General features: G+C 54.8%; 2 protein-coding genes across 5 annotated transcripts in view; one reads left to right on the plus strand and one right to left on the minus strand.

The window, feature by feature from the left end:
- Positions 1-4846: 4846 nt before the first annotated feature.
- Fam166b (family with sequence similarity 166, member B) lies at positions 4847-6978 on the plus strand. 4 transcript variants are annotated; one of them, XM_013522961.1, is made up of 6 exons: positions 4847-5110; positions 5493-5716; positions 5872-5960; positions 6124-6185; positions 6293-6450; positions 6726-6978. In XM_013522961.1, exons 1-6 carry the CDS (start codon positions 5055-5057, stop codon positions 6812-6814), a joined length of 678 nt encoding a protein of 225 aa, XP_013378415.1. In that variant the 5' UTR covers positions 4847-5054; the 3' UTR covers positions 6815-6978. The 4 variants fall into 4 exon arrangements, with proteins under 4 accessions (XP_013378415.1, XP_013378416.1, XP_013378417.1 ...); XM_013522962.1 differs by having other exon boundaries at positions 6299-6450; XM_013522963.1 differs by having other exon boundaries at positions 6124-6175.
- The window catches only part of Rusc2 (RUN and SH3 domain containing 2), a gene marked incomplete in the record, with an annotated part of 44946 nt that continues 37643 nt past the window's right edge, over positions 6913-14215 (minus strand). Inside the window, 8 exon segments of the mRNA XM_013522959.1 lie at positions 6913-7606; positions 7687-7824; positions 7918-8737; positions 9145-9191; positions 9840-9945; positions 10028-10202; positions 10383-10459; positions 14116-14215. Of these exon segments, the coding sequence (XP_013378413.1) occupies positions 7405-7606; positions 7687-7824; positions 7918-8737; positions 9145-9191; positions 9840-9945; positions 10028-10202; positions 10383-10459; positions 14116-14215 (1665 nt within the window).

The following is a 14215-nucleotide window of genomic DNA, read 5'->3' on the forward strand; positions in this document are numbered from 1 at the left end:
GCCTGGGTCCCCGGGCCGGGCGGGCGGGCTCGGGCTCCTGCCCAGCGGGGCCTCGACGCTGCGGCGCTGCTGCCGGTGCGGGTTGCTGCCGTCTGGGGCGTGGTTCGCCGACACTGTGCCGGCTGGTTTCCGCCTCTCAAAAACTCAGCTCTGCACTTGGAGACATTTTACGTTTGCAGTAGTTTAACTATTTTAATTTAGCTTTTGGGAGGTCTAAATCTATTGTTTGGTGTTTCCTCTGGCTCATTACACTGGCTTAGGTAAATTTTTTTTTAACAGTCTCGCCATGAACTATACTCACTAGTTCACTGGCCTTGAACTCAGGGCCACTCTCCTGCCTCGGCCTCCTGGGTAGTGAGTATGGGGGTGTCCCGCCACGCCTGGCTAGTATACTTAGTGGTCTGATTGTGAACTGATGGCTTGCTCTTAATCTGCAGGAGTCTGTGTGTATAAACTGGGGAAGTTCTCCTCCAGGCAGGGATTCAGTTCTGCTGTGGATGGGGCTACCGCTGACAGGACGACCCAGCCCCATTCTGAGCATTACAGCTCAAAGCAGGGAATTCCAGCTGTAGTTCTCACCTGCCGCCTCACCCCTGAGCTAAGTCAGCACTGCCTGATGATTACGGCTCCTCAGGAGTCACTGTGGAGCGTCAGCGTGAGAGGAGAGGACGGCTGCTGTTTGCCTTCTCCGTGGAAGGGGCCAGTTTCCGTCTCTGAGTGACTGCTGTCATCCACTAGGGGCAGATGTCTGCAGTGCACCTTGGTCCGTGGCCACCGAGCGAGGGTTTGAGCTCAGAGCAGCCCGCTCCAAGCCGCCTGCCCTCTTACCCCAGTACACATTTTCTTGGTTTCTCTCTTCAGGGAAAGGTGTGTTTCTAAAGACCCCTTTTGGTGAGACCAGCAACACATCAGCAACATACATGGTGTATTGCTGCTTTCAACAATCTTCTGAGCATCTGTTGTGTCATAATGCTGAACATGTCCTCCATGTCATGTAACATCGTGTCTAATAAAGCTACTAATATTTGAATATGTTTTTCAGTGTAATTGCCAGAGTTATTTATTAAGTTAGATTGAAAAAATGACTGTTTATCCTTGTGGATCTGAAGAATGTCATAAACTTAAAGAGGCTAAAGTACTGTGCCAACCCCTTTCCACTGATCTGTCCAAATACCACGTTTCAGATCATTTCTATTTCTAGTCCCCTGTTCCTTCAGACCATAAACACAAAGATCTGGATTATGCTAATCTTTGTATGACACACTCTCATCATTGGTTCATGCTTTCTTGTTTTTGTTTTGTCTTTTTGAGACAGGGTCTCGCTATGCATTTCAGGCTGGCCTTGAGCTCACTATGTAGCCCAGGCTGGTCTCAAACTTGCAGTGATCCTCCTGCCTCAGCCTCCTGAATGCTGGGATTACAGGTGTGTGCCACCATGCCCGGTCCATGCTTTATTATGATGTGTAGTACTAAGCATTCATGAGCACACTATTTCAAACAAAAAATGAAACTTTGACCCTGGGCATGGTGGCACACACCTGTAATCCCAGCATTCGGGAGGCTGAGGCAGGAGGATCATTGCAAGTTTGAGATCAGCCTGGGCTACAAAGTGAGCTCAAGGCCAGCCTGAACTGCATAGCGAGACCCTGTCTCAAAAAGACCAAAAAACAAAACAAAACAAAACAAAAAAGTGAAACTTTTGATAAACATCATACACGTAACTATACAGATCCTCCTCTACACACATTTCTGTCTTGTGCACCCTGAAACCCATGCTTATCGTCCCTGGCTTTCCCTTGTAGGCAGTTTTGCCACATCTGTACTTTTCTGAAAGTGACGAGGGCTTTGTGTTGTATGTAATCCTTTGGGGTTTGCTCTTTTCACTTCATTTTGCGTTTCTGGTGGTCTCTGGAAGAATTTTTTTTCAAAGGTCCCACGATTGTCTCTTTACTCATCCTGTAGGGAATCTTTATGCCTGCTCAGGGTTGACCTGCAATTCATTGATCTGGGATCTATGGGAAATTTTATAGCAGGTTCTGGAGGATCAAAGGCAGGATGGGAAAATGTGGACTGCTCTCCTGGAGACCCAGCAGGCCACGTGGGGCGTGGCCACTGCTCTCCTAGCTGTCCTTTCATCCCATCGGAGGGAGTGGCCTTGTTAAAATGCTTCCCTGTACAGCTGCATCCAACAGGGGCCACTGGGTGTGGCCGCTCCCGCCAGGTGCAAGTGGTCGTCGGGTGACTCGATGACTGTGAAGACTCCTGTACTTTATTCCCAGGACCCTCTTCAGGGGCTTAGAAATAGTCTGCACAGATGGGAACCATGACAGTAGCCACAGGCCATTCCACCAGCTGGAGCAGGCGTCTTCATAAACCATAAACCTGAGACGAATCCCAATCTGTTTCTCAATTTGTCTTAAGTCATACTCTGATTCTACCTGCTACTGTTTCTGCAGAAAAAGTTCTACTTGCTGTCCTAGTCTGTACCTCAACCTTGAATTCTAACTCTTTTGTCTTTCAGTTTCACACCTTTTTCCCAGCCTCCTCAACATTACTACCCATCTCTTTTCTCTCATTCCCCTTAAACACTGTAAACTGCTATTCAGTTAGCACTCAACCATAAACTAAAAACAGATAATTTTGCACTATGTATCTTTTCATCTAATCTACTCTATGAGGCAGTATATTAGTTTTCCCATTTTACAGATGAGAAAACTGAGGGTCACTGAGTTTGGCCAAGTTCTACTATCTAGTGAAGCTATATTTGAATGTACTTTTAAAATTATTATTTTAAAACATATTTATTTATTTAGGTTTTTTCCCTTTTTTTTCTTTTTGAGATAGGGCCTCATTTTGTAGCTTAGGTTAGCCTTGACCTATGTAGCTCAGGCTGGTCTCAAATTTATAGTCCTCCTGCCACGGCCTCCTGAGTACTGGGATTATATACCACCATACCTTGCTTTTTTTTTTTTTTTTTTTTAATATTTAAGGTTACAGTACCCTTGGCTTTAAGTGAAAGAAAACTTAAAGTGCTCTTAACAGTAATGAAATTAAAAAGTTAATTCATTGGTCTTCAGTACTATCAAACAGCCAGGCCTTTCTGTTCTACCAGCCATCCTTGATGTACTTAGGATTTTCCCCCAGGTTAGCTTTCCACAAGGCTTTAAGATGCTTGTGAAGTTCCACTGTCACAGCTACAGAATGCCTAGGGGTAAGAACAGACGCAGTTTCTTCCCGGTCATGCTTTTTAAGGAGCAAACCACTTTTCCCAGGGCCCTCCCGCCGCAGCAGCTTCTCACACTGTCCAGAGTACCAGAGCCTAGGCCTAGCCAGTCGCGGCAAGGGCTGGGGCTAGTGTGCTGGGCCTCTACTGATCAAGCCTCATTTCTGGAGCTGGGTCTCCTCACCTCCCTGCAGTTCCTGGCCGAGGAACAAGGCTGGGAAAGGACATGGGAGTCGGGGGTAGGAAGCAGGGGGAAACTCTGCTGCCCACCGTGTCTGTGACGGAGCCTGAGGCCCAGGTTGTTACCTTGACCCTGTACTGCTATTCGAGCTTGTTCTCTCAGCTGCCACGCTCACTGGCAGATTCTTTAACTGTGAGCCAAGTCCCCCAGACTAACCCTAAATGACACACATGGCGGGCATCCTTGACAGAACAGCCAGGAACATGAGATGTGTTCCCTGGGCCCAGGACCCTTGCACAGTCCCCGAGGTACCAGTGCTGTGCTCGGTCAGCACAGGGGCTGTCTCAGCCTGGAAGTGGGAAGACGCCTGGAAAGTGGCCACCCTGGCCCTGATTCGCCCCAGAGCTTTCTGATCCTCTTCCTCCCTCTTTGAGAGCTGGTCCTCCTGGTCTGTACTTTTTCTTCTCTTAGAATTTGGATTGGTTTCTTCACAAAGTCTAACTGACTCCCTGGTCTTACACCCCAACTGGATCCCCATATTTCCTCCCCTTGAACGCACAATAAGAAAACCCACATTCACCTAGTTAACAGCCACTGATCTTCTGTGAGTATCAGAAGCTGAGACACCGTTAGACAAGGCAGGAAATTGAGTTTCAGTAGCTGTGTGCTAAGGGCTCTCTCATACACACTGGCTCACTTTATCCTTGGAACACCTTGGTAGGTCAGGTTATTTTAGCCTTCATATTATAGTTTAAAGTGGTGGCGCACGCCTCTAATTCCAGCACTTGGAAAGCTGAGGCAGGAGGATTGATGTGAGTCTGAGGCCTGCCTGGGCTACACAGTGAGACCCTGTCCCGTCCCATACTGAACTGAACTGAAGCGAACTGAACTGAACCGAACCAAACCAAACCAGCAAACATTTTTGTAGTTTAAGGAATTCGGGTTCAGCAGTTAAGTCACATAGGTCCACTCAAGGCCACAAGCTATAACGCGCCTCCGCCCGCCTGGCTGCGCATTCCTGTCCCCCTGTGCTGCCCCTGAGGTCTTCACTAAAATGTACATTTGGATGCCTCGACCCAGGCCGCACAGGAGCGGCAGGGCGGTGGTCCGATCTGCATTTGTAAACGAGGACGGAGGTGCCAGACTTGTCCGGAGTCGGGGAGCCTTCCTGCCTGCCTAGGTGTTCTGCCACCCTCGGTGTGCTGAGTGCCGCCTCGCCCCGAGTGGCTGATTCGCTGACAGCAGGCACTCCGTAAGTAGTCCTTTCATTTATATTACTGAAAAGGAATGCACCCCCGCCCCGGGTCTCTAGTTTCCTTTTTTCTGGCACCTCCCCTCTGGGCTTTTCTCAGAGACTTTTTTCCCCAGAAACTCCTGCCCCTCCCACAGAGACTCGCCAGGGCACACCTCACCTCACTCTGCCAGGAGTCTCAGAGCCGAGTGCCCACGGGCGTTTGCCTTCCCACCTCTGCCTCCTGGGGGTCCCGGGTGGCAGGACGGGGCGTCCCGGGCCCACACACCAGCACACGCCAGCCGTCTGCTCTCCAGCCCCTCGGCCCCGCCTCCTCCTCCTCCGGCCTCACAGCCCTGGACACAGTACACACGGCCCAAAGGCGTGAAACCGAAGGGTCTGCCTCGGTTCCCGGGGCCATGGCCGGCACCTGCACAGCGGGGCTCAACCCTCAGGATCCTCACTGCATCCCCGGGTAAGGCTCCTACCAGGGCAGCCCCACCGGCTTCCGGGAACACGGCTGGAGGGGCCGCAGGAGTTGGGTGGCTGAGGCCTTGGGGCCCCGTGGAAACAGTGGTTTGAGAGACCCAGGACTGGGGTGTATGTGGTGCTGGACAGGGAGGAAGAGCAAGGGAATAGGATGGCGGGGTCCGGCACACTGCCTGTGTTGTCTTCTCCATGGAAACAGCGTAACGGTGAAAAGGAAGAGCTGAATGCTCAGGCAGAGGCGCTAGAAATGCCTGTTGCAAGTATACAGACCACCGAGCCGAGAGATCCGTTTCAGAGGCCTCACTGCTGCCTCAGAGGACGGAGGGGCAGGGCGATTCTGGAAGTGATGGGCGTGTCTTGTGCTGCAGGTACACGGGACACTGCCCGCTGCTTCGGTTCAGCATGGGCCAGACCTATGGGCAGGTGACTGCTCGGCTACTCCGAGGCCCTCCTGGCCTAGCCTGGCCGCCTGCCCACCGCACACTTCTGCCTCCCATTCGGCCTCCAGGACCTCCTGGGCTGTCCAGGCGCAGCCTGCCCGCTAGGTGCAGGCACAGAAGGCTGCGCTCCAGCGTGACCCCTGGGTACACAGGTATGAACAGCGGCCCCGACAAAGAGCACGTATCCCCAACACCAACACCTCCTCGCCTCTGCCCGCCAGGTTGTGTCCCCAGGCACAGCTCATCTCTGCCAGGAGCTGCAGCCAGGTCTGGGCCGAGGCTCTGGATGATTTTGTTCTGTGGCCAGCAGACCAGGGGAGTCAAGAACTGGCAAAGGAGACAACGGGAGACAAAGACGGAGAGCCGGAGTCGGAGCGGGGCCCCGTGATAGCAAAGGCAGGCGCGGAGGGGGGGGGGGGGCAGGAGGGGGGCCGCCCTTCAAGTGCCCAGGCCTGCGGCTGGCCGTGGCCAGTGTGGCCTTGGATACGAGGGGTGGGGCCTGCGTCAGCACAGGGGCTGAGCTCCACAGGCCTACTCTTCCTCTATCGACCGCACTCAGGTCTCCCCCTACTCCATGGACGACACCGACCCCCAGAAGTTCTTCATGTCAGGTGAGAGGAGGTGAGCATGGCCAAAGGCGTGCAGAGGCTCCTCACCCACGTCCTGACTCTGCACCCCCACGGCCCAGGCTTCACAGGCTACGTGCCCCGTGCCCGCTTCCTCTTCGGCTCCAGCTTCCCTGTGCTCACCAACCAGGCACTGCGGGAATTTGGGCAGAAGTGCTCGAAGGGCAGTGCCCAGCAAGGTCCCAGACCTTTGCCCCCACCTCCCAGGACCTACCCGCAGAACCTGGGCCTTCTGCCTCACTATGGGGGCTACGTGCCAGGTGAGGAGGCTGAGGAGGCTCTGGGAACCGGAACCTGGGTGTGTCGGGGGCTTGGGAGTGGCTTGGGGGACTGCAACACGTAGATATGAGGGGGTGTGAGACCGCATCTGTACAGTGACTCGGCTTTGTCAGTACCCCGAAAAGGAACCTGAGGGAGCGCAGTGCGGTTAGACCAGATGCGGGACAGCAGTAAGGAGGGTCTGGGCAACTGGCTGAGAACTAAATGGCTTCTTCACGCCACCAGCCGTATGTGACAGACTCTCTCGGCCACACAGGTTATAAGTTCCTGTTCGGCCACACATTTGGGCACCTCACCCATGATGCTTTGGGCCTGAGCACCTCCCAGAAGCAGCTGCTGGCCTAGGTACCTGGTCGTCAAGTTCTCCTTGTCACCCTATCCCAGCCCTCTCTTGGAAGGGAGAGGTGGGCACGAGGGTGGTTGTGGGGGCAGAAAGAAAACGGTTTGGAGGCTGAGCACCTTTTTTATTAATAGGTGTAATAAATAAATAAATAAATACATAAACAGAAGCCGGGGCTCCTTCTCCCTCTTCTGATGACCAGGCACTGGTCACAGCCTATTTACAGTTTGGGGGGCGGAGAGGTCTGGCCCCAATACTGTTACCCATCCTCACTGCATTTTGTCCGTCCTCGTTCGAATGGCTTTCTTGGCCACCTCCCTCTGTGGGGACTTGTTTGTCTACATCCACGGAAGGGTTGGCCCGGATGGGCGGAGGAAATCCTGGCAGCCCAGCGCTACATCCCTTCCCGCCTTTCTGGGCGGAGGTCTGGACATAGTCACTGGGACAGTTAAAGGGGGCAATTAATACTGAGCACAGGGACACGTGGCCCCAGCTCTCAGCTTTACGGAGCCAAGCCAGAGGGCTTGGGGAGGGCTCTCAGGCTCTGAGTCCGGGGGTCACGAGGGCCCCTGAGGCCATCGGCATGCACGGGGCCTCAGTTTTGGCTGCTTCCAGCAGTTGGACTTGGAGTTGGGGTCAACGTCACATAGGCCAGAGGCACCAAGCCAGTGTCAGGGCCACGGCTGCAGCGCAGCCAGTCGGCCCCGGCCGGCCCCAGCACCCGGAGGGCGTCCCCCTTGCGGAAGCTCAGCTGTCCAGGGCCCGTGGCCAGATGATGGCACAGCGCCTGCACCTCGCTGGAGAAAGAGCAAACGGAGGTCAGAGAAACCGCGTCAGAAGCCAGACCCAGCTCCCCGCTCCCGCTCCCAGGGCTCACCACGGAGGCTGGGAGGGCGGGGCTGCGGCGCGCGGCTCCTGCGGGCTGTCCCTGGGCTCCGGCTCCCGCCGGGCACCCACCGTCTGCGCCACCAGCTGGAACACGGACCTGTCCAAACTGAGCCAGTCTGAGGGCAGCCTGGGAGGGAGAAGCGGAGCTCCGGCTCTGTCCGCGCCCCCGCTTAGGCTAGGCTCCCCCAGCCCCTCCGCCCACGCCTGGAAGGACTCTCACCTGCTCGTGGGCCGGGCTTCCCGCTGGGCTTTTCGGGAACCGAAGAGGTGTCCCCACCTGATGCCCCCAGGCGCAGGCTCACAGGTCCCTTCCTCACCGTCTGCCGGCAGGGCCGCAGGCCCCTCCCGCTCACGGCTGCGCCTCAGCTCGGCCAGCACAGAGTCCGGAGGGCTCCCCATCCAGAAGGGCCAGCCCCTCTCCCGGCCAAGGGCCTCCTCAGGGGCCGGGCAGGCCTCGGCCCCCTCCACGACTCCCTCCCGTGGGGGTGGAGCCGGGGGAGGCCCCCCGCCTCCCGTCCCTTTCTTTTTCTCACTGCCATTGCTGCCGCTGCTGCTTCTAGGGAACCTAGAAGCTTCTGTGGAGCCATCGATGTAGACCTGGGAGCTCTGCATGAGCTGATACCACCAGCCAGCCTGTCCGCTGCGAGCCCACCTGCCGTGCCCTGAGCCCCCAGCTGGCTCTGCCACCTCTTCTGACTCTTCCTCTTCCTCTTCTCCCCCCTCCGGGGCGCCCACACCCTTCACCCGCTCCCCTTGAGCTGTCCCGTCCGCGTCTCCAGGGCCACCCTGGCCCCGGGCCCGGGCCAGCTGCAGAGTCGAGTGGGCAGACAGCAGCAGGTCCTGGGACACCCGCAGGAGCTCCTTGTGCTGCCGCTGCTGCTGCCCACTTTGCAGCAGCCGGTGCTGGAACAGCAAGTCAAGGCTGAAGGGCAGCAGGGCCAGGGGCTGCAGCAGCAGCAGCAGCTCCTCGAAGAGGCCAGGGCACACGGTGTGAGCGGCGCTCAGGAAGCCCCAGGGCTGGTAGTGGGTCTGGATGATGTCTAGGGGAGAGAGAGAGGCACGGAGAAGCAGGGCCGGCCCGCGTGGGCCCGGAGAGGCAGCGGCGGAGCCCCTGCGTGCCGCTGCCCGCGGTACGCTGTGCAGGCCGGACGTGCCCCTGCGGTTGTGCAGCGCACGGACTCCACCACCCTCCGTGACAGCTCTGCAGCAGAGAGAGGCGTTGGCTCTCGGCACGCCAGCTGCCAGAGCGCCCGCATTTCCTGCCCTCTCCAAAGTTCTAAGTCAGGTAGAGGCTGGGAAGGACTCGGGCAGAAGTCAAAGCTGAGGGTGAAAGCTTGTGTGGCCCCCTTCACCACGTCTAAAACCTGGGAAGACAGTGACTTCCCCCTCTTCTGAGCCGCTGAGGTCTATACTGAGTTTGTGAGACATGTCAGGTTCTGGGCATTACCTTCGTGGTTAAACAGGTGATTAAACCAGAACTCCAAGGACCGGATGCTGCAGGGAGACAGGCAGAAAGAGTTGAGACTTGTTTGGAGATGGCCGGATAATAAGGGACAAAGAAAAGAGGACTCGGGGGTCGGACACAGGGAAGAAGTGCAGGCGGACATCCTTCCACGGCAGGGATGCTGCCTGGCCCACTTCAAACCATGTAATTCTGGGATGTCAGTGACGATGTGGGGAGTGGGGCGAACACACCATCTACAGCCAGTCACCTTCCCCTAGCGTGGAGTCAGCCTGCCAAGACCCAAGAGGTCAGGCAGCTACCGAGTGAAGGACCAAAGGTGCTCAGGTGGTCACCGGGCCCACACTTGAGAAAGAAAACTACAACCGGGTTCCGGCGTGAGCTCAGGGCTCTAACATGATTTGGAAGCAGAGCTCAAGTTGACAGGATCAGGGTTCACTACATAATTTCTGAACAAGCCAGGCCGTGGAAGGCCACGCTGGTGGACACGCTGGGACCAGCATCAGAGGACGCTGTGCGCAGGGAGGCGGCTCCCTCCAGGCTGCGGCTGGGCGGGGAAAGCGAGCCTGAGCCCCAGCACGGCTCCGCAGCCCCCACGGCCTCGGCGGGCGCGGCTGGCGGCCCTGCAGCAGGCAACGCTGTGGGGCCGCTCGGGAGCTCTTGCTGCTCCGCACACTCACTTGAGCAGGCCGAGGATGAAGGCGTTGAAGCGCATGGTGCTGCTGCTGAGCTCCGGGAACTGGCTCACTTTGTTGTACAGGCCGTGCAGGACCTTGGTGGATGGGCCTGGGAAGACGACAGGGTTGTCGGGCTCCAACTTCTGGAACCCGAAAGTCAGGCTGGGCCCCATCTTGCCCCCAGGCCTCACCCAGCTGAGTGGAAGCTTCAACCACACTCCACGGCATGTTCTTGCGCTGCCCCACGATGACGTCTAGCACGAAGGCCTTGAGCCCGTCCTCTAGCAAGGCCTGGACTGCAGGGCACAGGTACTTGAGGACAAGGTGGCCGACGTTGGGGCTCACAGAACTGTTTCCCAGCTTTGCCTGCAGGTGCAGTGAGGACGTTCAGGAAAGCCTTCACTCTCCCCTAGACAGCCCTCTGTCCCCGCCTGGTGCCCGCTCCTGAGTGCCAGCCCTGTGCTCTGAGAACAGAGCAGGGCAGGCGGCAGCACACGTCAGCGAGGGCGACTGGCGAAGCGCAGCTCTGCACGTTTCCCTGCCTACCTTTACCCCGGGATCTCGGCTTGTGCCAAAATGGGCCACAATGAGGTCCACGGCAGTATTGACAGCTTTCACCAGTCCTGCCAAGAAGAATTTGACGTGTCAGGTCTCTGAGCAAGGCCCCAGCCGGCTCGGAGGAGCCCCGGGCGGCAGGGCGAAGCGCTCCCACGCTTACTGGCAACCTCCACCCACGTCCCCAGCTTTCACGCAGACATCCAGGTCTGGCCTTCTGTCTGTGCCGCTTCTCAGCCACCCTTGTCTTTACCTCCTAGCCTGGACCCACCTCAGTGCTACCACTGTCCAGACCCTCTACTGCAGTGGCGTAGCGCTGAAGGCAACACTCACAAATCATTAGCCTTCCTGTACGTGAATAACAATCACTGAGAGAGAAATTAGGGAAGCAGCACCTTTCACAAAGCATCAAAAAAAAATAAAATAAAAAGAGGGCCAGGGATATAGCTCAGCGGCATAAGTGCTTGTCTGGCAAGCCTGAGGTCATGAGTTCGATTCCCGGTACAAAAAAAAAAAAAACAAAAAAAACAAAAAGAAGATGAAATACCTAGGAATCAATCTAACAAAGGAGGTAAAAGCTCTCTACATCACATACTACAGTACTCTGGAAAAGGAGATTGAAGAGGATATCAGAAAATGGATACCCTCTTGCTCTTGGGTAGGAAGAACCAATATAGTGAAAAAGGCCATACTTCCAAGACTGGTGTACAGATTTAATGCAATTATGATCAAAATTCCAATAACACATCTCACAGAATTAGAGAAAACATTCCTAAAATTCATTTGGAACCTAGAGTAGCAAAGGCAATTCTGGGCAACAAAGATAAGGCAGGGGGCACCACAACCCCTGACTTGAAATTATAAAAACCATGTGGTACTGGCAAAAAAACACAGCTGAGGATCAACGGAACAGATCAGAAGATGCAGAAACAACTCCAAATATACTCCGCCACCTTATCTTTGACAAAGGTGCCAAACACATTCACTGGAAGAAAGATAGCTCTTTAATAACTGGTGCTGGAAAAACTTGCTTTGCACATACCCAAGATTATACCTGGACCCATATCTTTTACCATGCACTAAACTAAATTTGAAATGGATCAAAGATCTAAATATTAAAACAGAAACATTAAATCTGCTAGAAGATAAAATAGGTAAAACTTTTGAAGACACTGGTGTAGGCAAAGATTTTATGAATAAAACCCTGATCACGGGGCTGGGGATTTAGCTCAGCGGCAAAAGCGCCTGGATGGCAAGCGCAACGTCGTGAGTTCGATTCCCAGTACCGGAGAAAAACCAAAAAAAAAAAAAAAAAAATTGCTAAAACCCTGATCACACAGGAACTATCAGAAAGAACCAGCAACTGGGAGCTCATTAAAAAGCTTCTGCACAGCAAGAGAAACCACCAGCAAAGTGAAGAGACAACCCACAAGGACGGAAAAAATGTTTGCCAGCTGTTCCTCAGACAAAGACTTACTGTCGAGAACATATAAAGAACTCAAAGAAATCAGAACTCCCAAATTTAAAGATCCCATCCAAAAATGGACATCTGCAATGAATAGACACTTCTCAGATGAATACAAACAGCAAATAAATATATGAAAAAATGTTCAACATTAGTGGTCATTCTAGAGGTGCAAATTAAAACAACACTGAGATTCCATCTCACCTCAGAAAGAATGGCTAGCCTCAAGATATCAACCCATAACAAATGCTAGAGGGGATGTGGGGAAAAAGGAACCCTTCTCCACTGCTGGTGGGAGTGTAGAATAGTGCAACCACTGTGGAAATCAGTGTGGAGATTCCTCAAAAAAACTAGGATTGAAGGTCCCATTTATCTGCTATTCCCCTTCTGGGTATCATCCCAGAATTAAAAACATCATACCACAGTGATATATGTGCACCCATGTTTATAGCAGCACCATTTGTAATAGCTAGATCTTGGAAACAACCCAAATGCCCATCAACTGAGGAATGGATAAAAAAGGTGGTCTTTTTATACAATGGAGTATTACTCAGCCATGAAGTAGGATAAACTTGAGACTTTTATAGGTAAATGGATGCAACTTGAGACCATACTCATAAGTGAAATAAACCAGATGCACATGTGTAGACATCGCATTGTCTCCCTAGTGTGAGAAGCTGAAAGAGTAAATAAGATCCAAAATGTACAACAGATACTGTAAAATTGGAAGAAGCTTCAAAAGGAAAGAGAAACTGGGGTGGGGGACTGGAGAAAAGAAAAGAAAGGCAAAAACAAACATATATAAGTGTATACAAAAGAAAGCTCAGATAGTCATACTACTAATTTCTCTTAGTCCGTTGAAAAGCTGGGTTTGTGCTAACGCTGTTCCGGACAATTAAAAGCCGATACCAGGTACTCTGAGTAACTAAAGAGAACAACAGGCGATGTGGTAACCGTCCTCACCCTATTGCCTTGTTTCGAGATTTTTTTTCTCTTACAAAGAAAGACCCTCCACTTCCTCCCTTCTAGCCCTGTTACTGCAGTCCAGGGTAAATCCAACGGTCAGTCTTCGGTGCTGTGGGAAACCAGGCCACTGATCACCACCGGGGAAGCCAGGGTCTTCACAGTGGGGCCGGACGAGGGCGGTTCTCTGGCGCCAGGCTCGCCAGCGCCCTGTGCTTCACACTCAACTGCCCTGATCTTCACCCTCTTCTCCAGCGCTGGCTCCACTTCCCACAGGCCAGAGCGCCCTGGCCACGACCCCCCCTTCCCCTCTCTCTCAAAGCGGTGCCGGCTTGTCTCTGCCCCTCCCGCCCTGCTGCCCCCTTCTCTCTGCCCCACTGGAGGGAGGCAGGTGTTCAGCTTCTTGCCCGAGGCTCTTCCCGCTTCTTTTTTTTGGACATTAGTTTATTGATCTTGTCACAAATGACCTAATATGGGGTCCGTGTGTTTAGTAAAGCAGCACATCAGATTTCCCTGGTTCCTTTAAAATGTGAGGGTGCAGAGGTAAAGAGCCACAAGAGGGGTACTGGGCCTACGCAGCAAGTTTGAGGTCGTTCAGCCTCCTCTGCGGCAGCCGTGAGGACGGCGTCTTCGCAGGTGACTCCCGGCAGGCAGTCTGCGTGAACGCTGGGCGGCTGGGCACAGCGCGGCGGGTGCAGCTAAGCTGCCTTAACGACTGACCACACCCTCCGATGAAGCCACAGAAACTCGGCTGCGCTCCCAGGTGCTGGAGGAGGGCCAGCCGTTCCCGTCCAGCCTTGAACTTCTCACGGAGAAGCCTTTAATGAACGCGGATGTGCCGGGGCGCGGGCCCAGTGTGCGGAGCTCCACGTCCGTGCGCGCCGCCTTCGCCGCAAGGCGCCCGGCACAGCAGGGCTGTTCCCGCCGCGCAGCCTCTTCCCTCCCCTTACACCGCGACGCCCGCTCTCCGCAAGGAACCGCAGCTCCCTCCCCTCCGCAGGTCCTGCCCTTCCGCCCCCGCCTCGTTCGGTGGTTGCCCCTTCGCCCACCAGCCCGGTTCTCGTCGGTCCTCAGCGTCGAGGTCGCCAGCGTGCTCGCCCAGGCTGCTGGGCCCCGGGTCTCCCCTCGCAGCCGCTAGGGTGCTCCCCCTCACCGTGCCTGCTTAGCGCACTGAGGACGCGGCAGGAGCCCGACCCCCGCGCCCTCTGCGCGTTGCTGCAGTCCCCCGAGCCTCCCAGCACCCGGCGTTTTAAGGTGGGGGAGCGCGTTCTGCAGGCCGAGCGGGGCCACACGCACCTCTTTTTTGAAGCAGGTCAATGGAAACAGCGTCTGAGCTGCCATCTGGGGACAGACAGAACTCGGCCGGAGGCTTCTCCGTCAAGGAAAAGGGGTCCTG

This window comes from Chinchilla lanigera, unplaced genomic scaffold (assembly GCF_000276665.1).
Source record: "Chinchilla lanigera isolate Chin_1 unplaced genomic scaffold, ChiLan1.0 scaffold00071, whole genome shotgun sequence".
NCBI classification, from domain to species: Eukaryota; Metazoa; Chordata; class Mammalia; order Rodentia; family Chinchillidae; genus Chinchilla; species Chinchilla lanigera.

Excerpts from the sequence above, each read along its gene's own strand:
- Fam166b (XM_013522960.1), top strand. The coding sequence starts at position 5,055 with ATGGCCGGCACCTGCACAGCGGGGCTCAACCCTCAGGATCCTCACTGC. Across the intron at positions 5,111-5,492 it reads GATCCTCACTGCATCCCCGG|GTACACGGGACACTGCCCGC; the intron begins GTAAGGCTCCTA and ends CTTGTGCTGCAG. Across the intron at positions 5,961-6,123 it reads GGGGCCCCGTGATAGCAAAG|GTCTCCCCCTACTCCATGGA; the intron begins GCAGGCGCGGAG and ends GACCGCACTCAG.